We start from the raw sequence: 22,535 nt of genomic DNA, 5'->3' as shown, positions 1-22,535 counted from the left end.
AGAATTTTAACCTGAAGAAGCAACCCACCAACATTTTATCTGAACAATAGCTGAAATGAATAGTCATAGATTCAAATCAATGCCATATTAAAAATCACATTTCTTCAAGATTAGTTGCGCTCATCATATTTCTGCACACATCTAATAGCTTGTGAGGAAAACCCCCTCAAAATGGAGTTTGATTTGGATAAATTGTGGTTTTATTCTAAGAATATTAATAGATGATTATGACAACTCTGAATTGTTATAGATGTAGACATTATAGCAACTTGATACTGGGTTTTGAATGATTAAATTTCAAAAGATAAATAACCATTATGGAAAATCCAAAAATAGGAACAAGGGAGATCCATAGATATACCACAAGCTAGCATAACTGGATTGCATTGTCAATATTCAACTGAAATCTTTCAACCTTCTTTTCAATGTGTCCATTGACTTCTTCCTAGCTGTTTGCTTTGTGCTTCGCCCAGAGAGGCTACCAAACAACCTATCTGGTGAATCCTTGAATTTTTCACAGACAACAGCAACCTTTTTGTAGTCCAAAGCACCATAGTTTGCCTCCCTTATTTCAGGATTCATAAAACTCTCAGGCTGATTGCTCAGTAGAAGATTCACCAACTGCCTGGCTTCAGTTAAGCATTCTCTGAAACTGCAATCTTTCTTTAGATCACTCAGACCGGTGCTTTGAAATATTTCATCTGCAAGTAATTCCAACCTTTTCAGATCATTGTCGATGCCGACCACAGCATTGAGGTTGAATCTTTTTAAACTCTCACTAAGAAAGGCTGCCACTATAGAATCCGAAATATGAGTGAGAGCAGCAAACCCCATTCTGTAAAGTGCGTCTAAAGGCATAATCGGTTGTGCATTAGTTATCAGCTCGTTGAGATAAATGAATATTTCATTCATATAATCATTCACATGTTCTGGGGCTTCATCAGCTGTCCAATTTATACTGTGCATAAGATTAAGATATTCGTCCAACTTAGAATCAACTGCGTTTGACAATGCAGTATAGGCAGCATTCTGTGTTGCCTTAAAAACAGCCTTGGCAGTCAAACCAGAATGAGGTCGTTCAAGTAAGTGCAACGGCACCGAGCAAAGTTGGCCAGCCTGCAATAGAAAAATATCACAAGTGCGCTCTAGGACAGCTATGTTTGCTGCAATTTGCATTGCTTTTGACACATCTAAACTACCAGAATGGATCGTGTTGAGCAAAGCCTTGTTCAGCACATCAATCATTAGCTTGTCAAGATACTTCCTTACCACATCGTAAGTATTTACATGACCTCCGTGTGATAAGTAGTTGACAGAGTCCTCAATGAAAGAACGCACTATACGACAAGCATCTGGAACAGAGGAAGAGAATGTGGCAATAAATGGAAAAGCAGGCACTATCTCTGAGGACTGAAGATGGAATGATACCACATTCATATTGTACTCATACTCTTTCTTTATCACCATGTGTTCAAAGGTATCGCTTGCAAGGGCCTCTGCTATTTGCTTATGGCATTCACTGAGCAGAAGCTCATGGTATTTGTCCCTGCTGTTATCAAGAATGTCAAGCAAAGGCTTTACCTGGTATCCATGACGTATGAGAGTTGAACCAAAAAGAGTGACAAAGTCCTTGACAAGTAGAAGGTGGTTTGCAGTGTCCATATGAGAAAATTGATCCTCTAAAACAGATGTCATCTTTGAGAGAGCGGTATCCCATAATGTTTCCAGTTGACTGTCCAACAGCAAACCCCCAGCAGTCCTTAGGACTCGATCTTCCAAAATGAAAAATCCAGCAATCTGTGTAAAGAATGATTGGTGGGATTCAAGAAAGGGTTGTGCTGATGAAATCTGCAAATCCAAATTCAGCTGCATTAACCGGTTATTGTAATAGTGCTCATGAAACTTTTCCCCAATACCAAGGTAACTGTGCACATGGTTTGCACGATAAACAGGTGTCAGGTCAAACTCTAGCACTGAATCTTCATCAAAATTCTCAACATCTAAAGTGAAAACAAGATCACTAAGACCAGACCAACTCTGCTCTTCAGCTTCCCACTGGCTAGCTCTCTTTTCTGCCTCCCTTTGACGGACTGAGGCAGCCTGTCCTATCGCCAATTGCCCGATGTTCTTAGTGGTGCTCCTTACACGACCAAGCCATTCATTGAACTCATCAGACACCTTATTCTCAATGAACTTTTTAATTGCAGGTATTTGTTTTTCGATCACCTTCTTGAATGGCTCAAGAGGAATATTCTGTATGTATTCCCTTTCAATTATATCCACAATTTTTACTGCAGGGTAGAGCCGATTGTTTGAGATATGCATGTTGCATTGCAGGCATAATTTCAAAACATGCACACAGACCCTCATTATTTGCATGGCCTTTGCGATATTTTTCTTAATCGAATAAAGCTCAAGGAGCTCATCAAGCTTCAATAAAAGTGCACTAGCAACATCTTGCAGCTTCAAATTATCGCTTGATAATGAGCTCTTGAGTGCATCAGCATCAACCAACACACTTCGTAGCTCATCAACTGCAAGAATGAATTCCTCGTAATGAAGTTTGCACAGTTCTTCTATCTCGAATTCTTTCTTTTTAACAACATTCCTAAGTTGGAGCAAGAGGGCATCGGGCTTCCCTAATTCAAAGGCATACTGAACAATCCGGCGCAAATCCTCCCCATTTCCAATTGACCTTGCAAGTACTAAATCGATCCCTCCATCTCCATTTTCTGCCGAAGTTCTCTTCTTAGCTGGAGTATGCATCATTCAAAAAGAAAATCTGCCACAGAAACGAACAAAATGAATTTTTTTAAATATATATTTACTCCCAAAAAACAGAATTAAAGAAGAAGCAAAGAGATTCTCACTCCATTTAAGCTTCTCATTAGTCATACAATTTCACATAATATCACTTTAAAAAGCAGTTACTATTTTGGTTGAATAAAATCCCTCGAGGTTAATCAAAATTTCTACAAAGCAAGCAAAAGTTTCATTGCAAAAACTTTTATCACCATGCTTATTGAACTTCATCTTATTACCCTCGCCAAACCAAGACCTTTAACGGAAGAATTGAAGTTCCAGCAAGAAATAAACCAAGGGTTCGCCTCAAAATCTAAAATTTAGGAAACTTTTACATGCATCAGGGACTAAATCCAAGTCAGGAGATGAATATGCACAAAGAAAACCTATGAAAAAGCAACATCAAACACACCGCAAGGTAGCTCCTTTTCCCCCTAGGCCACCGAGGTCAGCGGTATGTTGTGAGCTAGGGCTTCACAGGAAATGGCGCACTGGAGTGCCTCTTTAGTATCGTCGCTCTCGCTCCGCTGATCTTTTGGGGAGTTAGGGATAATAAACAAATCGATATGGCACTTTGTCGGTATCTTTTTGCCGCTGGCGTTGGAGTCTCTCCCGATGCGTTGCTGTCCTCCACAACAACACGAACACCTTTAGCGAGCACTTCGAGGCCAGCTCCTGGCTCTTTCTTTCTACCCTCTCTCTCTCTCTCTCTTTCTCTTGCATCGCGAGCTCGCCATTCGCCACACATGGCTCGCTGACGCGGAGGGGCGAGCACAGAGAAACGAACCCGAATCCGCCGGCCCGACATTTGTCGGCGGAAGACTTGTTTGTTTGACTGGTCGTACGTTTTTGTTTGGACTAAATAAATATATTAATTTTTTAATATATATATATTTTTATCTCTGAATTAAATAAAAAAAATTTGATTAATCATTTTAAAATAAATAAATTTTGATTAATAATTTAAAAATAAATAAATAAATATATATATATAATAAAATAGATGATATAACACAATATAAGAATAATAAAATAAGACTTGATTATTATTATTGTTATATTTATAATTCATAGGATCTTAATCCTATATAACATTACGATCTTATACAGAGATTAAAATCGAATCAATCAAGATAAAATAAAAAATCTTTCAAATTTGTAGTACATGATTAATAATTAAAAAATATTTTAAAAATTATTTATATATAAATAGATTAATAATTTTAAATATACATATAATCACATTTGATACCATAGATGATACTATTTTAAGTACAAATTTAAATCAACTAATACTTATACATACAAATTACCATTCTAGCACTGTAGCAACCCCCAATATTTATATTTTTCATATATTATAAAATAAAAGATTATAGAATTTTTATTAATATAATAATAATAACATGTTAAATCTTTTCTTGGCTCACAAAATGAAGTCAAGATAATAAATACTCTTCTTCATCGTGCTCAACTGTAGCTTTTATATTTATCTTCTCACAAATGGTTATAAACTTGACCGTGTGAAGCCCTAAATGGCGGATTCCACCTTATGCAAAAGAAAAAAAACTTTTAGCTTCATCATAATAGTTTGTATTGTTCATTGTCTCTTCTTAACATTTTGTGTCATCCACCTTGGCTACTTAGAACTATCGTGTGCATCATAGACGAACATCTACGTAGCAAGTACATACCTTGTGAATGTATATGTTCGCATCGTATAGATCGTTAAAAGTTGTATCACTTATGATTAGAACTGCCAATTAAAATTAAATCCATTGGATTGATCTATCCTGTCAAATAATTTAAATGAATTGAATTAAAATTTTATCAATTCATTTTAAAATGGATATAGATAGGCCGATCTACTTGGACCAGCGACTATCATGGATCACTCTGTGATGGGCTTGAATTGACTTGTGGATTAAGAAATAAAATCTTATAAAATTTAAAATTAAAATAAAGAACTTGATGAACTTAGACTCATCGGATTCACAATCCAAATTTAAAAATATTAATAATATATATATATATATATATATATATCTGAGCTGGTAAGTCGATTGATTTAACTCGCAATCCATCTTGAATTGGGTTAAAATTTCTCAACCCGCTAAAATGATGGATCAGTTTGTCCTATTCTATCATATGATGAAGTTTTGATGGGGTTAATCCGTCCCACCATTAAAGTTGTCAAACGGGCCAATCCATAGAGGGGCATACCAACTCACTAAAAATTCATCATATGACGAGGCAGGGCGGGTCAACCCACCAACTCGATGGGTCGGGAAATGTCCAACCCAACCTAAGATGGATTGTGGGTTAGGCAGGCCAACCCACGGGCATGTTAAAAATAAAAAAAATATTAAAAATTTTAAATTTGAATTATAGTTTAAATTGATTAAATTGAAAATTTTAAATTTGAATTGTAATTTAGACGGATAAAACTTATTAATTTATTGAGTTTTCTATTTTAATTTTAAATTTTTAAATAAATTAATAAACTTTTTCAACTCGCGGACCAATCCAAACTCACCGTGGGCCAACTCACGCGGATCGTGGCCCTAGGTGGGTTAATCCATCTGAATCCATTTTAAAATGAGTTGATAAAATTTAAACCCAACTCTTCTAAATTACTTAGTGGGGACAGATTAACCTGACCGATGCCTGGCCATTCAAATTGACGGTTATACCCACCATAGACAGCACTACTTACAATGAGAAGTTGTTCAAAAGAGTCTCTCCCAAATTTTGAGATATCTCCGGACCGAAAAGATAAAAGCAGAAGTCAACCTGACATTCAACCACCAAGATCTCCCTCCAAATTTGCCTCTTTCAAGTTCCAACGGCAATGACTGGATCCAATCAAATGCTTACTGCAAAAAACACAGAAATATCTCCATCAATCTACGAGACGTGGGCCCTTATAATTGGTCGGCTATAATTTCAAGTCGAATTGCCGAGTACCCGATCCCAACAATTCTTCGCCGGTTTTCCCTAGACAAAAAGGCATATTTGTCGATTATTTCGAATTCCTCTCGCGCCTTCGCTTCTCTTCTTTATGGCGGCCTCCGGCGACGGCGCCTTCTCGTCGTCGTCACCCATGGATCGCCTCCTCCGCGGTATCTCCATGTCATGCGAGGTCCCTTCTGTCGAACGCAGGCATCTCATGAATCCTCCATCGCCCTCCAGGAAGAAGAAAGAGGGCTTCGCCGGTGCGGCGCTACGGCGGCTGGGCTGCGCCTCCGAGGCGGCCTCGCAGGCTTACGATCCGTCGGTTCCGCACGACAAGAATCTCCGGAGGAGGAAGACGGAGAAGGAAGGCAGGCGGATTCACGGCGTTGGCAAAATCTCGTGCGCGCCGCCGGTGACTCCATCCTCCACCGAGGCGTCTTTGGCCGGAAGAAGGCTCCTGGATGCCGGCGAGGTAAAAATACCTAGCTTTTGCTCTGCGAGTTCCTCTAATTTAGGGTTTTAAGATCGATTCTTCTTGTTGCCCTAACGAAAAATTCGTTTTTTCTTCCCCCTTTTTGTCCGTTCGGGCCGCAAATCACTTCATTTCTTCGATCTGATTTAATTTTCGAACAATGTCAAAGATTTCGCCCCTAATTAAGAATCTCGGCTGTTTTCCTCAGCAGAGTCCATCTTCCTGTAGAAGAGAAAACCACCAGGATACCCTGTCGAACCCTAACGCACCTCTATTAGGGCATGATCGTGTACGCTCGGAATATCTTCATCGCTCGCCAGGATTTCCCCCTACTCCATATAGATCCGAGGAGGTAATCAGCTGCAATCAACTACTTTGCTTTACTAATTTCAGGGAAAGTAGTTGAATTCTTCGATTAATACATTCATATGTTTCTTAAACATCATCTAAATTGTGAACCCTCAAGAACCCTACATCAGATCCAGTTTTACTCGTAGATACAACAAAATTCTGTGTTTCTATAATGTCAAATAACTTCCACTCCATTACAAGACCTTGCGATAGATGGTATCTGTTCTTGGATAAACAAGTAAAAGATTAGCAAATTGACTTCTCAGATTTGTTTTACTTCTCAGATAATCTTGCTCCAGACGATCGTCCAGTTAGGGCAACTAGATGTGTATGAGCAACTCCAAGACCAGTGGCTCGATGTCGATAACATGTCCTACGAGGTGCTCACAGATTCACTTTCACCTTATCATTTGAAGTTCCATATCATTCATGGGATTGCCCTCCCATTTCCGATCGAACAGGAGCTTCTCGAGCTGGGTGATCAAATAGGGCAGGTGAACACTGGGCTGGAGGAGGAACAGATCGTGAGCAGTCTAAGGAAGGTTAAATACTCATTTCTGGATGCTTTAAGAAGACGAATTCTATCAGACGACGAACCGAATTGCATCATTTGTCAGGTAAGTATTTCGATCTGCATGCCCTCTAAGTTTCTGTTGCAGTCGAGCTTAATTTCCTCCCTGTGATTTACAGGAAGAATACGCCATTAACGATGCAATCGGAGAGCTGCAGTGCGGTCACAGGTATCATGTACGTTGCATCAGACGGTGGCTTCTTCAGAAAAATGCTTGCCCTGTCTGCAAGACTGCTGCTGTTTCCACGCAAGCTTTCGAGAGTCGATAGGTAGTGTTCGTTTTGCTCTCTTCTGTGTTCTAAGCATTGAATGTGATTTTGTTGCTAATTCTGGTTTTGATTGTGATCGAACTTTGCTGCTAAGCATTGAATGTGATCTTGTTGCTTCTTGTTTTGATTGTGGTTGTTGCTTGTAAGGGTGGGGACATGGGGCGAGGCAGAGCCGCTTGCCCCCGTCGCCGCCCTGTGAGTCCTCTTCCGTCGCCGCGGCTCCGCCAGGCCGCGGCTGAGTGCGCCGCCTCCACCTGCACGCTCTGCGTCTGCTGCCCCCTGATGCTCGCCTGGTGCTGCGTCTGCGCCCCGCTGGCCCTCGCCTGGCGGGCGGCGCGCGGCGCCGGCCGCCGCTTCTGCCGCTGCCGAGGCGGCGGCCGGCGCCCCCTCGTCGAGTCCTCGTCCTTCTCCGACCTCGAGCTCGACGTCCGGTGGCCGCCGCGGCCCTCCCCGGCTGTAGGGTGACGTGAGACTGACGAAGCCAAGGCTTCTGCGTTGGTCTTCCTTTCTCTTTGCCGTGTTTCCTATGCTTCGGATTCTTTCTTGCAGCAACATGTTGCATCCATCCACATTTTGTTTACGTGATTCTTTCATTTAAAAAATATTTTTATTCTGTCAATTTTAACAAAATATTTAAAATTTTTAAAAATAATTTTGAATTTTATAAATTCTATTTTTATTATATTATTATCTATATTTAAATAAATTTTATTTTATTTTATAATCTTATTAGTAAAATTAAATAGTTAGAATAGTCGATCAAAATTTTAAATAAAGTTATTTTATATATAATACTACAACAAGAATTAGTTTTATCTAAAATTACGTTATATTATATTAAATGTGATACAATTGTTACAAATATTCTTTTAATAAGTTTTTAAAATAATGATAATAAAAAAAAGAGTAAAGGGTTGAAAAAAAGCATCATACTTCAGTTAATGATACGATACTCCGGTCAACACGCTAAGATCTCCCAACGGTTTCCAAATGAGACCTGCTTTTCCCCCCTCCCTCCCACCTCCTCTCTCTCCCTTTTAAATTACACTTTTATCCTTTCCTTTTTATTTATTTATTTTTTATTCTTTTTAAATTTTTAAAAAAGTAATTAAAAAATAAAAACTAAATAAAATTTAAAATTTAAAAACAAAATTAATTTAAAAATAAAACTAAATAAAAATTAAATAAAATTAAAAAAAATATATAAGTATTAATGAAAAAATAATAAACAAAATTATTTTTAAAAATAAAATTTAATAAAATTTAATTATATATATATAGAGCTGTCAAACGAACCAACCCATGACGAGGCGGGCTAACCCATGGCGGGTCTATCATATGGCGGGGCGGGGCGGGGCGGGCTAACCCACCAATTTAGTGGGTTGAGAAATCTCCAACCCAACCCAACTCAAGGTGGGCCGCGGGTCAGGCGGACCAACACGCGGGTCTGCTAAAAAATAAAAAAATATTAAAAATTTTAAGTTTGAAGTATAATTTAAATTGATTAAGTTGAAAGTTTTAAGTTTAAATTATAATTTTTAAGTTTAAATTGTATTTAAATAGATGAGACCCACTAATTCATTAAGTTTTATACTTTAATTTTAAAATTTAAAATAAATAAATAAACTTTCTCGATCCGCGAGCCAATCCAAGCTCGCCGCGGGCCAACCCACGCGGGTCGCAGGCCTAGGCGGGCCAATCTACCTCAACCCATCTTAAAATGGGTTAATAAAATTTCAACCCAATCTACCTAAATTTCTTGACGGGACGGACCAACCCGGCGGGCCTAATCCAACTTGATGGCTATATATATATATATATATATAAATAAGTATTAATGAAAAAATAATAAATAAAATTAATTTAAAAATAAAAATTATATATATATATAAATAAAATAAAACAAAAAAATAAAAAAAAAAAGGTAAAACTAGCATTTGAGTGGGAGAGAGAGAAGAGAGGATGGGGGGTGCCGTGTCAGAAGAGAAGAGGGGGAAAAAGCAATTTACTTTCCAAATCCGACAAGCGACAACGATAGTCAAAGTCAAACTTCAATCCTTTTCTGTCTTCCTTTCGGCCTCTCATTTCAATAAAAAATTAAAATATATTACTATCGATCTCATACTCATCTATAGATATAAATCAAAAAATTATAATTAATTATCACAGAGAAAGACAGTACCTCAATTTCTGAGTTTGAGTTATGATATCCTTGAGATATAATTGAGTTGGTTACGACAGAACAAATTTGTTAAAGTGAACATGAGTCGAATCTCGACGAAGATGAGGTAATATCCTTTTTCGTCATAGTCAATTATAATTTTTTGATTTATCTTTTTATAAATTATCGTAAAATCAATAGTATAAAATTGTTAGAGCGACGAATTCAGAGTTTGAGTTGATGATTTACCTCTTCGTTGACTGGATTGGACTATTTGACCTTTTTACACAATCCCTACGCTTCGTTGACTTGATGAGTCTTTCGTCTTACGCGGCTATGAATGAATGGTGACCATTCTGCTAGAGGAGAGAGAATCACCATGTCGCTGACCAGGGGGAACCTCTGGATCATTGCCCTGTTCTTGCTCCTTTCCTCTCTGCAACGAGCAGCGCCGGAATCCGCCACGCCCCGCTACGACGACTGCGCTCCCCAGCGATGCGGCGGCCAGCAGGAGGTCAGGTTCCCATTCTGGATCATCGGTCGCCAACCGAGTTACTGCGGCCCTCCGGCGTTCGGCCTCACTTGCATCAACGACACCGGCGACCTCTTCTTCACCTTCCTCGACATCCACATCTACGTGCTCCAGATCTTCTACTCCAACAGCTCCGTCCACTTTACTCTCCGCAACGCCTGCGACTTCCTCCCCGGCATAAACACCACCGAGTTCTTCCCCTTCAGCGTCAGCGCCTCCAACAAGCAGATCTTCTTGCTCTACAACTGCTCCGGGCCGGAGAGCGACATCCCGAGGAGCTACCAGAGCATGTCCTGCCCCCGGTTCCAGACGGTCATGTTCGGCGGCGAGTATGACCCCGTCCGCACACGCTCGCCGGACCCAAACTGCACCGTCGGCGTGGTGCCGGTGATGGGCGACTCGAATATCAGCGCCGGCAGCAACTACAGCACCCTGCTGCGGGCCGGGTGGATGGCGGATTACATTTATAACGAGTGGGATTGCAGCAAGTGCGCCGCCAGCGGCGGCCGGTGCGGCTACGACGCCAGCAACACCTCAACGTGGCAGGGCAGTATCTGCATTTGCCCCAATGGAGTCCATGTCCGAGATTGCAGCAGTGACAGTGAGTATCTGAGATCAGATTACGCGATACCAATTGCTGGATTTCAATTTCTATTCTCTGTTCTAACTGCAGCTTCAGGGAAGAAGAAGAATTCGCATAGGAGATTGTTAGCAGCCGGTAAGGGAAGCTCTTGCTCGAACCCCCCACCCTAATCCCATCCCATGTCTGCTTTTTGTTGACGATCGATAGATTCTCTTCTGATACAGTTACTGCTGGATCCGCCGGATTCCTCGCTCTGACGTGCGCCGCCATCATCCTCGTTTGGAGAAGATTTACTAGCAAAAAGGTTGTCTACTCGAATGCAGAAAAAGCAAGAAGATCATCGCGCCAGTCCAGAGCTCCTGATATTATTGGATCTGATGAGGAAGTCATTAATGTCCCCCTGATTGATTTTTTCAGTATTCGTAAGGCAACAGGTGACTTTGCGGTTACAAACAAGCTCGGTGAAGGTGGTTTTGGTTCTGTCTACAAGGTAAGAACTATGAACAAACAACTTCTCCTTTGTTAAGCTTTAATTATGCGATCTTATTCGAAACAAAACTACATATCTATTGCAGGGAAGACTAGAAGATGGCCAGTATATAGCTGTGAAGAGACTCTCTGAGAACTCAAAACAAGGCTTTGAGGAGTTGGAAAATGAAGTTAAGCTAATTGCTAGACTTCAACATACTAACCTTGTCAAGCTTTTAGGTTGGTGCATTCATGAAAATGAGAAACTACTCATCTATGAATATATGCCCAACAAAAGTTTGGACAAATACTTATTCGGTTAGTCATCTTACCATATTTCTCCCTCATTTGATTCAATTTCATGAGTTAAATTTGAATCTTATCATATTTTCAGATTCAAATCTTTCGGCACAATTAGATTGGCATAAGAGATTTTGTATAATACAAGGCATTGCTCAAGGACTTCTTTACCTCCATCGCTATTCAAGACTACGCATTATTCATAGAGATTTGAAGACTAGCAACATCCTACTAGATGAGAATATGAATCCCAAAATTTCAGATTTTGGTTTGGCAAGGATATCCGGAGAAAATCATCTGGAACAAAACACAAGGAGATTAGTAGGCACATAGTGAGTATTATCATCTTTTATCAACTCAATTCACATCTTATGTTTTGTGTGTTTCTTGATAACTTTGTTATATAACAGCGGTTACATGGCCCCAGAATATGGCTTGCATGGTCGTTTTTCTGAAAAGTCTGATGTATATAGCTTTGGGGTGATTCTACTCGAGATCATTTCTGGTAAAAGAAACTCTGGCAGCTCATACTCGATGAATGATTCGTCCTTCAGTCTTCTTGGATACGTAAGTAGATCATCCCTCCCACCTGTTCATATTTTTTAACCTGATTGTTATGACTGATCAGATGATCAAAGAACCGTTCCAAATATACTTGCAAATCATTTGTTATTCATATATTGAGATCTCATAGGCATGGCATCTTTGGGCGGAAGGAAGATGTTGCGAATTGGTAGATGCGCAACTGATTGATTCATTCCCCGTTTCTGAAGTGGAGAAATGCATTCAGCTCGGCCTGTTATGTGTTCAAGATAGGTCCGTCGACCGACCAACAATGGAAGCTATCGCCATAATGTTGGTGAACAAGAGCCCAGTTTTACCATTGCCTCAGCAACCTGCATATACCTCAAGAATAGATTCACCAACATTGATGCCAATCCCGTATTCCCGGGCACCAGAATTGACCATGAGCACCATCGAAGGAAGATGAATTATCTTCTTCAAACCCTATAGTATATATTCGTTTAATTTGAAGGAATCACATTGCCTATGAAACCAGAATGGGCATATACTTGTGTTTGATCTCGTATTAGATCTTCTGCCTTTATATATGCACTCGTCTTCATCTACTCCAAGGAAATCTTTACATGCTTCTCTGTGTCTTTTGTTGTTCCTAGTTTTTTAATCCATGATCAAGGACTGGACTAGTTGTTTCATGAAAATTAATTGAGATTTTGTTCATCGATTGCTTTACATTAGGGGTTATTTTGTCATCGGAGCATGATTGAGTTGGTTATTGTGGGGCAGATTTGCCGCAGTGGATAAGAGTCGAATCTCAATGAAGCCAAGACAATGTCCTCCCTTATAGTGACTATAGTTTTTTGATTTACCTTTTCATAATGGTCGTGGAGCCGACCATGTGGAGCCGTTGGAGATGATTGATTCCACCTTTTAGTGTAATAGAATTATTTTACCTATATATTATTGTATTCCAAATTCACTTCGAAAATACAAAACGGCGATCTTCAGGCAAATTAAGTTCTTGGGCGTGGAGCGAAGCAGAGCTGCTGGTCATCGTTGTCGCCCTGTGAGTCCTCTTCAGCCTCCTATGCCACTTTAACCGCCGTCGCATCTATACCTCCTTCAAAGGGCGTTCTGGATCATTGCTTTGGAATCTAGATCATGGCCTAGATATAATTAACGGTCTTCGATTCATCAAGATGCATTGATAATAGCACATCGATGATTCATCTTTTTCATATTTTTATTTTTATTTTTTGAGCCTTACACTTTATTTGGGAGGAGGTGAGGGAAGGAGAAGGAAGGATAAATAAGAGGACAGAGAATTTTGACTTTTGTTTGGGATGAAGTGAGTTAAGGAGGGAAAGAAGAGAGAAGGATAAATTTTATTCTTACATGCTCATGAATCATTAATATTTCTTACCTTCCGATTTGAGGGTAAAGAAGAGGAAGTTTCTTACATTCCGACACTACAACAAACCCCCACAATAGCGATGGAATCAATGACGGAAATTATTTTTCATCATTAAATTAGCGACGGAATTTAAATTTTATTTCTAATTTAGCAATGGAATTTATGTAATTAAGCGAAGGAAAAAATATTTTCGTTGCTATATTTACGACAGAATTTAAATTCCGTCTGTAAATTGATGACGAAAATTTTTATCCATCGTTAATCTAGCGATGGAAATTAATGTTTGTTGCTAAATTAGCGATGAAAAATAATTATCATTGCTAACTAGCAATGAAAAATAATTTCTGTCACTAAAATCGTAAGTTTTAGGGTTTGGCCCTGAATCTTTTCCCTCGCACAATGCTAAATCCTAATTGCTATTTTCTGGCTCTGACTCAATCGATTTTTTGGCTTCGACTCTGACTCTCGATCGACTCCCGATTGCAGTCCTGACTCCGACGTTCCCAACTCCGGTGTTCCTGACTCCTGTAAGTCTCTCCCCGGTTTATATTAGGTTTAGGGTTTTAGAGTTCGATGGCCTCGGGACTAGAGGGTGACTTCGTCGACGTCAGCCCCAACCTTGGTGAGCTCGCCAGTGTCGGGCGATGCCTTGGCGAGCTCGTCGACATCAAGCCCGGCCTGGCCAAGCTCGCCGGCTCCGAGTCTGACTCTCAATCAATTTTTTGGCTCCGACTCTGACTCTTGATCGACTCCCGATTGCGGTCCCGACTCCGACGTTCCCAACTCTGACATTTTCAACTCCGGTGTTCCCGACTCCTGTAAGTCTCTCCCTGATTTTATATTAGATTTGTTGATACCGATGAAATCAAAATATCTCCACAATGGCATGATATTGTCCACTTTGGGCCTAAGCTCTCATGACTTTGTTCTTGGACTCTTCCCAAAAGGTCTCATACCAATGGAGATACTTTCCACCCATTTAACCCCATGTACTTTAGATGTGGGACTATGTTTGCACCCTTACAACCCAACAATCCCCCCTCAAACAAAGGACCATAGCCCCCCCTCAACGTCGTTTTTGATGTCTGAATTCTCGACCGACCAGGACTTTTTGCCCCTCAGTCCACCCGACCTACTAGGACTTCCCACCTAGCCGCAACTAGGACTTTTTGCCCCTCGGTCCATCCGACCTACTAGGACTTCCCACCTAGTCGCAACTAGGACTTTTTACCTCTCGATCCACCCGGCCTACTAGGACCTCTCACTTGGTGTCTGATCCATTTGATTCAGACACGGAAGCACCCACTTCCTTTGTTAAGGTTCAAACCATATGGTTAGATCTGGATCATGCCTCATCCGGCGGTTAGTCCGGTGAAGAGCGGTCTCGCTCTGATACCACTTGTTAATACCGATGGAATCAAAATATCTCCACAATGGCATGATATTGTACACTTTGGGCCTAAGCCCTCATGACTTTGTTCTTGTGCTTTCCTCAAAAGGCCTGATACCAATGGAGATACTTTCTATCCATTTAACCCCATGTACTTTAGATGTGGGACTATGTTTGCACCCTTACAATCCAACAATCCCCCCCAAACAAAGGACCACAGGCCCCTCTCACGTCGTTTTTGATGTCTGAATCCTCGACCCACCAGGACTTTTTGCCCCTCGGTCCACCCGACCTACTAAGACTTCCCACATAGTTGCAGCTAGGACTTTTTTGCCTCTCGATCCACCCGACCTACTAGGACTTTCCACCTAGTCGCAACTAGGACTTTTTGCCTCTCGGTCCACCTGACCTACTAGGACTTCTCACTTGGTGTCTGGTCCTCTTGATTCAGACACGGAAGCACCCACTTCCTTTGTTAAGGTTCAAACCATATGGTTAGATCTGGATCATGGCTCATCCGGCGGTTAGTCCGGTGAAGAGCGGTCTCGTTCTGATACCACTTGTTAATACTGATGGAATCAAAATATCTCCACAATGGCATGATATTGTCCACTTTGTGCCTAAGCCCTCATGGCTTTGTTCTTGGGCTCTCCCCAAAAGGCCTCATACCAATGGAGATATTTTCCATCATTTTAACCCCATGATCTTTTCCATATACTTTAGATGTGAGACTATGTTTGCACCCTTACAACCCAACAAGGTTTAGGGTTTTAGAGTTCGGTGGCCTCGGGACTAGAGGGCGACCTCGTTGACGGTAGCCCCAACCTTGGCGAGCTCGCTAGCGTCGGGCGCAGCCTTGGCGAGCTCGCTAGCGTCAGGCGCAACCTTGGCGAGCTCGTCGGTGTCGAGCCCGGCCTGGCCGAGCTTGACGGGTTCGGGGCCGACCTAGCTGAGCTCGCCAACGTCGAACCCGACTTGGCCAAACTCGTTGTGTTCGGGGACGGCCTAGCCGAGCTTCGTGGGTTCGGGGTCACCCTGGCTAAGCTCGTCGGCGTCGAGGTTGGCCTGGCTGAGCTCATTGGGGTCGGGCCCGGCCTTTGGCGAGCTTGTTGGGGTTGGGCTCGGCCTTTGGCAAGCTCATCCTCGGTCCACCCGACTTACTAGCCGCAACTAGGACTTCCTGTCTGGTGTCTGGTCCTCTTGATTCAGGCACAGGAGCACCCAGTTCCTTTGTTTAAGGTTCAATATACATGGTTAGATCTGGATCATGGCTCTTCCGGCGGTTAGTCCGGTGAAGAGCGATCTCGCTCTGATACCACTTATAGGTCCCAAAGGATGTCCGCATCTTCATAATGGTATGATATTGTCCACTTTGGGTCTAAACCCTCATGACTTTGTTCTTGATCTCTCCCCAAAAAGTCTCATACCAATGGAGATATCTTTCATCCTTTTTAAACTCATGATCTTTTCCATGTGCTTTAGATGTGGGACTATGTTTGCACCCTTGCAATCCAACACTAATTATTTAGGCTGATGATGTCCCCTTGAGGAGCTCATAAGAATTATCATGTAAACCCTGCACGTGGACTTAGTCCGTATGATAATAAAGTTTGAGTGGTACTACTCTCAGAATTAGCAGTTAATTAATTGAGTTGTCAGTAATTCAATTAATTGACGGACATACGATATCTTGAACACAGTGAGATTAATGCACTCATGATAAGAAGGAGCCCATATTGTAATATGGGATTGGTGCGGTAGTTCAATAATAACCCTTTAGTGGTATGAGTTATTATTGATGAACTTGAGTTGGATATTCAGGGAGAACACAGGAAGCCCAAGCCTATCAGGAGGCTTAAACTAATTTCTCCTCTAGGTCCTCTGTTGTAGTCTTTGGATAAAGGCATCCACCCAATAAGATTATGTTAGAATTCTGTTATCGATTAACAGAATTCAGTTAATCCTAAATAGAATTATGTTAATTTTGTTAAACAAAATTATATTAATTTTGTTATCCGATAAAATTATGTTAAATTTTGTTATCCAACAATATTTTATTAAATTTTGTCATCCAACAAAATTATATTAATTCTGTTATTTTTTCCTAAATTTTCTATGATGGCAAAACTATAAAAGGGGAGGAGAGGGAGAGGCAAAAACACAACTTACATCTTGTCTTTAGCTTCCTAGGGTCGGCGCCACCTTCACATCCCTCTCCCTTGTTTTCTTCAAGCTAGGGTCCGGCGCCCCTCTCAATCAAGTTCCTCCTTTCCTTGTGCTAGGGTCGGTGGCCAAGCACCTCCTCTTTTCCTTTGCTAGGGCCGGCGCACAAGGAGGTCTCTTCCTTGCTAAGGCCAACAGCCAAGAAAGGAGAAAGAAGAAGAGAAAGAAGGAGAGGAAGAGGAAGAAGGAGAGAGCTTCTTCCTTGAGTTGTTGCCATCGGATTGGAAGAAAGGATTAGAAGGAATTGGGTGGAGTTTCATCTTGGTAGATCGTCGCCCACACGACATCCAAGAAGAAGGGAGGAATACAAAAGAAGATCAAGAGGTCTTCGGGTAACGAACATCTTCTACACAATCTACAAAGGAAAGGTATGCCTTGTTTATTAATTTCGCTGCATGGTTTATTATATTAAATGTGATACAATTGTTACCAATATTCTTTTAATAAGTTTTCAAAATAATGATAATAAAAGAAAAAGTAAAGGGTAGAAAAAAAAAGCATCATACTTCAGTTCATGATACGATCCTCCGGTCAACACGCTGAGATCTCCCAACGGTTTCCAAATCCGACAAGCGACAACGATAGTCAAAGTCAAACTTCAATCCTTCTCTCTTTACCTTTCGGCCTCTCATTTCAATAAAAAAAATAAAATATATTACTATCGATTTTATCTATAAATATAAATCAAAAAATTATAATTAATTATCACATAGAAAGACAATACCTCGATTTATCAAAATTTAACTCTTATAAATTCAATCCCATCTTGGGGGCATCTTTCCCTCTCATCCCATCTCTCTGCACTTTGTTAATCTCTGAGTTTGAGTTATGATATCTTCAAGACATAGTTGAATTGGTTACGACAGAATAAACTTCTAAAAAATCAAATTTCAACGAAGTCGAGATAATATCCTTCTCCGTCGTAGTCAACTATAATTTTTCAATTTATTTCCTTATAAATTATTGTAAAATCAATCGTGTAAAATCGCTAGAGCGACGGGCTTGAGAGTTTGAGTTGATGATTTACCTCTTCGTTGACTTGATTGGACTATTTCACCTTTTTACACAATCCCTACGCTTCGTTGACTTGATGAGTCTTTCGCCTTCGCGGCTATGAATGAAAGGTGACCATTCTGCTAGAGGAGAGAGAATCACCATGTGGCTGACCAGGAGGAACCTCTGGATCCCTGCCCTGTTCTTTCTCCTTTCCTCTCTGCAACGAGCAGCGCCGGGATCCGCCACGCCCCGCTACGACGACTGCGCTCCCCAGCGATGCGGCGGCCAGCAGGAGGTCAGGTTCCCGTTCTGGATCATCGGTCGCCAACCGAGTTACTGCGGCCTTCCGGCGTTCAGCCTCACTTGCATCAACGACACCGGCGACCTCTTCTTCACCGTCCTCAACATCCACTTCTACGTGCTCCAGATCTTCTACTCCAACAGCTCCGTCCACTTCACTCTCCGCGACGCCTGCGACTTCCTCCCCGGCATAAACAGCACCGGGTTCTTCCCCTTCAGCGTCAGCGCCTCCAACAAGCAGATCTTCTTCCTCTACAACTGCTCGCCGGACCCGAACTACCAGAACATGTCCTGCCCCCGGTTCAACACGGTCATGTTCGGCGGCGAGTATGACCCCGTCCGCACACGCTCGCCGGACCCGAACTGCAGCGTCGGCGTGGTGCCGGTGATGGGCGACTCGAACATCAGCGCCGGAAGCAACTACAGCGCCCTGCTGCGGGCCGGGTGGATGGCGAATTATACCGCGAGGGATTGCCGCAGGTGCGCCGCCAGCGGCGGCCGGTGCGGCTACGACGCCAACAACACCTCGACGTTGCAGGGCAGTATCTGCCTCTGCCCCAGTGGAGTCTATCTCCGAAGTTGCAGCAGTGACAGTGAGTATCTGAGATCAGATTACGCGATACCAATTGCTGGATTTCAATTTCTATTCTCTGTTCTAACTGCAGGGAAGAAGAAGCATAGGAGATTGTTAGCAGCGGGTAAGGGAAGCTCTTGCTCGAACCCCCCACCCTAATCCCATCCCATGCCTGGTTTTTGTTGACGATCGATAGATTCTCTTCTGATACAGTTACTGCTGGATCCGCCGGATTCCTCGCTCTCACGTGCGCCGCCATCATCCTCGTTTGGAGAAGATTTACTAGCAATAAGGTTGTCTACTCGAATGCAGAAAAAGCAAGAAGATCATCGCGCCAGTCAAGAGCTCCTGATACTATTGGATCTGATGAGGAAGTCATTAATGCTCCCCCTGGTTGATTTTTTCAGTATTCGTAAGGCAACAGATGACTTTGCGGTTACAAACAAGCTCGGTGAAGGTGGTTTTGGTTCTGTCTACAAGGTAAGAACAAAGAACTTCTCCTTTCTTAAGCTTTATGCGATCTTATTCGAAACAAAACTACATATCTATTGCAGGGAAGACTAGAAGATGGTCAGTATATAGCTGTGAAGAGACTCTCTGAGAACTCAAAACAAGGCTTTGAGGAGTTGGAAAATGAAGTTAAGCTAATTGCCAGACTTCAACATACTATGTATCTATTGTAGGGAAGACTAGAAGAAGGTCAGTATATAGCTGTGAAGAGACTCTCTTCTTAGAACTAATTGCCAGACTTCAACATACTAATGTTGTCAAGTTTTTAGGTTGGTGCATTCATGAAAATGAGAAACTACTCATCTATGAATATATGCCCAACAAAAGTTTGGATAAATACTTATTCGGTTAGTCATCTTACCATATTTCTCACTCATTTGATTCAATTTCATGAGTTCCATTTATCTGATCTTATTGAGTAATTTTTTCAGATTCAAATCTTTCAGCACAATTAGATTGGCATAAGAGATTTTGTATAATACAAGGCATTGCTCAAGGGCTTGTTTACCTCCATCGCTATTCAAGACTACGCATCATTCATAGAGATTTGAAGACGAGCAACATCCTGCTGGATGAGAATATGAATCCCAAAATTTCAGATTTTGGTTTGGCAAGGATATTCGAAGAAAGTCATTTGGAACAAAACACAAGGAGATTAGTAGGCACATAGTGAGTATTATCATCTTTTATCAACTCAATTCACATCTTTTTAAACGACAGTGTATGTTTTGTGTGTTTCTTGATAACTTTGTTATATAACAGCGGTTACATGGCCCCAGAATATGGCTTGCATGGTTGTTTTTCTGAAAAGTCTGATGTATATAGCTTTGGGGTGATTCTGCTCGAGATCATTTCTGGTAAAAGAAACTCCGGCAGCTCATACTCGATGAATGATTCGTCGTTCAGTCTTCTTGGATACGTAAGTAGATCATCCCTCCCACCTGTTCATATTCTTTAACCTGATTGTTATGACTGATCAGATGATCAAAGAACTGTTCCAAATATACTTGCAAATCATTTGTTATTCGTATATTGAAATCTCGTAGGCATGGCATCTTTGGGCGGAAGGAAGATGTTGCGAACTGGTAGATCCACAACTGATCGATTCATTCCCCGTTTCTGAAGTGGAGAAATGCATTCAACTCGGCCTTTTATGTGTTCAAGATAGGTCCACCGACCGACCAACAATGGATGCTATCGCAATAATACTGATGAACAAGAACCCAGTTTTACCATCGCCTCAGCAACCTGCATATACCTCCAGAACAGATTCACCAACACTGATGCCAATACCGTATTCCCGGGCACCAGAATTGACCATGAGCACCATCGAAGGGAGATGAATTATCTTCTTCAAACCCTATAGTATATATTCGTTTAATTTGAAGGAATCACATTGCCTATGAAACCAGAATGGGCATATACTTGTGTTTGATCTCGTATTAGATCTTCTGCCTTCATATACGCACTTGTCTTCATCTACTCCATGAGTTATTTAATCCATGATCAAGGACTAGTTGTTTCATGAAAATTAATTGAGATTTTGTTCATCGGTTGCTTTACATTAGGGTTATTTTGGTCACGTGGTATTATTTTATTGCTATATATTATTGTCCTCCCTTATAGTGACTATAATTTTTTGATTTACCTTTTCAAATGGTCGTGGACTTTGATTAATTCCACCTTTTAGTGTAATGGAATTATTTTACCTATATATTATTATATTCCAAATTCACTTCGAAAACACAAAACGGCGATCTTCAAGCAAGTTAAGTTCTTGGGCGTGGGGCGAAGCAGAGCTGCTGGCCGTCATTGCCGCCCTGTGAGTCCTCTTCCGCCTCCTATGCCACTTTAACTGCCGCCTCATCTATACCTCCTTCAAAGGGCGTTCTAGATCATTGCTTTGGAATCTAGATCACGGCCTAGATATAATTAACGGTCTTCGATTCATCAAGATGCATTGATAACAGCACATCGATGATTCATCTTTTTCATTGTATTTTTATTTTTCGAGCCTTACACTTTATTTGGGAGGAGGTGAGGGAAGGAGAAGGAAGGATAAATAAGAGGACAGGGAATTTTGACTTTTGTTTGGGATGAAGTGAGTTAAGGAGGGGAAGAAGAGCGAAGGATAAATTTTATCCTTACATGCTCATGAATCATTAATATTTCTTACCTTTCGATTTGAGGGTAAAGAAGAGGAAGTTTCTTACATTCCGACACTACAACAAACCCCCACAATAGCGATGGAATCAATGACAGAAATTATTTTTCATCACTAAATTAGTGAGGAAATTTAAATTTTATTTCTAATTTAGCAATGGAATTTATGTAATTAAGCGAAGGAAAAAATATTTCCGTCGTTATATTTGCGACGGAATTTAAATTCTGTCTCTAAATTGGCAACGAAATTTAAATTTCGTCACTAAATTACCGACGAAAATTTTTATCCGTCGCTAATCTAGCGATAGAAATTAATGTCCGTCGCTAAATTAGTGATGGAAAATAATTGTCGTCGCTAACTAGCGATGAAAAATAATTTTTGTCGCTAAAATCGTGATTTTTAGAGTTTGGCCCTGATTCTTTCGCCTCGCGTAACGCTAAATCCGATTGTGATTTTCCGGCTCTGACTCCTGATCAATTTTTTGGCTCTGACTCTCGGCTCCCGATTGTGCTCCCAACCCCAACGCTCCCAACTTCAGCATTTCCAACGCTAGCATTCCCGACTCCTATAAGTCTCTCCCTGATTTATATTAGGTTTAAGGCTTCAGGGTTCGGCGGCCTCGGGACTGGCGGGCGACCTCGCCGGCATCAACCCCAGCCTTAGCGAGCTCACCAGCGTCGGGTACGGCCCTGGTGAGCTCGTCGGCGTCAGGCCGAGCCTAGCCGAGCTCAGCAGGTTTGGGGCAAACCTAGCCGAGCTCGTCAGGTTCGGGGTTGACCTAGCTGAGCTCGGCGGGTTCGGGTTTCACCTGGCCAAGGTCACCGACGTCAGGGTTGGCCTGGCTGAGCTCGTCGGGGTCGGGCTCGGCCTTTGGCGAGCTCGTCAATGTCAGGTCGGTCTGTCTGAGCTCGAAGGCATCAAGTTCGGTCTGGTTGAGCTAGCCGGGGTTGACCTCGACCTGACCGAGTTCGTCGGCGT

At 41.5% G+C, this 22,535-nt stretch overlaps 3 protein-coding genes and 1 pseudogene across 3 annotated transcripts; 3 read left to right on the top strand and 1 right to left on the bottom strand.

Moving 5' to 3' along the window:
• Window positions 1-259: 259 nt before the first annotated feature.
• Window positions 260-3,491, bottom strand: LOC141845784 (exocyst complex component SEC15A-like). Its single transcript, XM_074733794.1, has 2 exons — window positions 3,215-3,491; window positions 260-2,782 (listed from the first exon to the last, which is right to left on the bottom strand). The coding sequence occupies exon 2, from the start codon at window positions 2,767-2,769 to the stop codon at window positions 397-399; it is 2,373 nt and encodes a 790-aa protein (XP_074589895.1). The 5' UTR covers window positions 2,770-2,782; window positions 3,215-3,491; the 3' UTR covers window positions 260-396.
• Window positions 3,492-5,863: 2,372 nt separating this feature from the next.
• On the top strand, window positions 5,864-7,420 carry LOC141845855 (uncharacterized). Its single transcript, XM_074733857.1, has 5 exons — window positions 5,864-6,229; window positions 6,399-6,581; window positions 6,865-6,960; window positions 7,042-7,197; window positions 7,271-7,420. Exons 1-5 carry the CDS (start codon window positions 5,864-5,866, stop codon window positions 7,418-7,420), a joined length of 951 nt encoding a protein of 316 aa, XP_074589958.1.
• A 2,531-nt stretch (window positions 7,421-9,951) lies between these two features.
• On the top strand, window positions 9,952-12,562 carry LOC141846751 (putative G-type lectin S-receptor-like serine/threonine-protein kinase At1g61610). The gene is made up of 7 exons (XM_074734794.1): window positions 9,952-10,714; window positions 10,787-10,831; window positions 10,921-11,186; window positions 11,272-11,482; window positions 11,559-11,796; window positions 11,875-12,031; window positions 12,159-12,562. Exons 1-7 carry the CDS (start codon window positions 9,961-9,963, stop codon window positions 12,453-12,455), a joined length of 1,968 nt encoding a protein of 655 aa, XP_074590895.1. The 5' UTR covers window positions 9,952-9,960; the 3' UTR covers window positions 12,456-12,562.
• A 5,601-nt stretch (window positions 12,563-18,163) lies between these two features.
• On the top strand, window positions 18,164-20,779 carry LOC141846680 (cysteine-rich receptor-like protein kinase 19; annotated as a pseudogene).
• Window positions 20,780-22,535: the final 1,756 nt, after the last annotated feature.

Source organism: Curcuma longa, chromosome 15 (genome assembly GCF_044706935.1).
Source record: "Curcuma longa cultivar G26 ecotype Majalengka, Jawa Barat chromosome 15, ITB_CL_G26_1.1, whole genome shotgun sequence".
In the NCBI taxonomy this organism is placed as follows: domain Eukaryota; kingdom Viridiplantae; phylum Streptophyta; class Magnoliopsida; order Zingiberales; family Zingiberaceae; genus Curcuma; species Curcuma longa.
The sequence above is the reverse complement of the archived record's forward strand: the minus strand, read 5'-3'. Positions and strand labels throughout refer to the sequence as shown.

What these genes read in the sequence shown, in the direction of transcription:
- LOC141845784 (XM_074733794.1), bottom strand. Translation starts at nt 2,769, where the DNA reads ATGATGCATACTCCAGCTAAGAAGAGAACTTCGGCAGAAAATGGAGAT.
- LOC141845855 (XM_074733857.1), top strand. Translation starts at nt 5,864, where the DNA reads ATGGCGGCCTCCGGCGACGGCGCCTTCTCGTCGTCGTCACCCATGGAT. An exon ending in GGCTCCTGGATGCCGGCGAG is followed by an intron (nt 6,230 to 6,398) that starts GTAAAAATACCT and finishes ACAATGTCAAAG; the next exon opens with ATTTCGCCCCTAATTAAGAA. An exon ending in TCGATAACATGTCCTACGAG is followed by an intron (nt 6,961 to 7,041) that starts GTGCTCACAGAT and finishes CCGATCGAACAG; the next exon opens with GAGCTTCTCGAGCTGGGTGA.
- LOC141846751 (XM_074734794.1), top strand. Translation starts at nt 9,961, where the DNA reads ATGTCGCTGACCAGGGGGAACCTCTGGATCATTGCCCTGTTCTTGCTC. An exon ending in CCGAGATTGCAGCAGTGACA is followed by an intron (nt 10,715 to 10,786) that starts GTGAGTATCTGA and finishes TTCTAACTGCAG; the next exon opens with CTTCAGGGAAGAAGAAGAAT. An exon ending in TAGGAGATTGTTAGCAGCCG is followed by an intron (nt 10,832 to 10,920) that starts GTAAGGGAAGCT and finishes CTTCTGATACAG; the next exon opens with TTACTGCTGGATCCGCCGGA.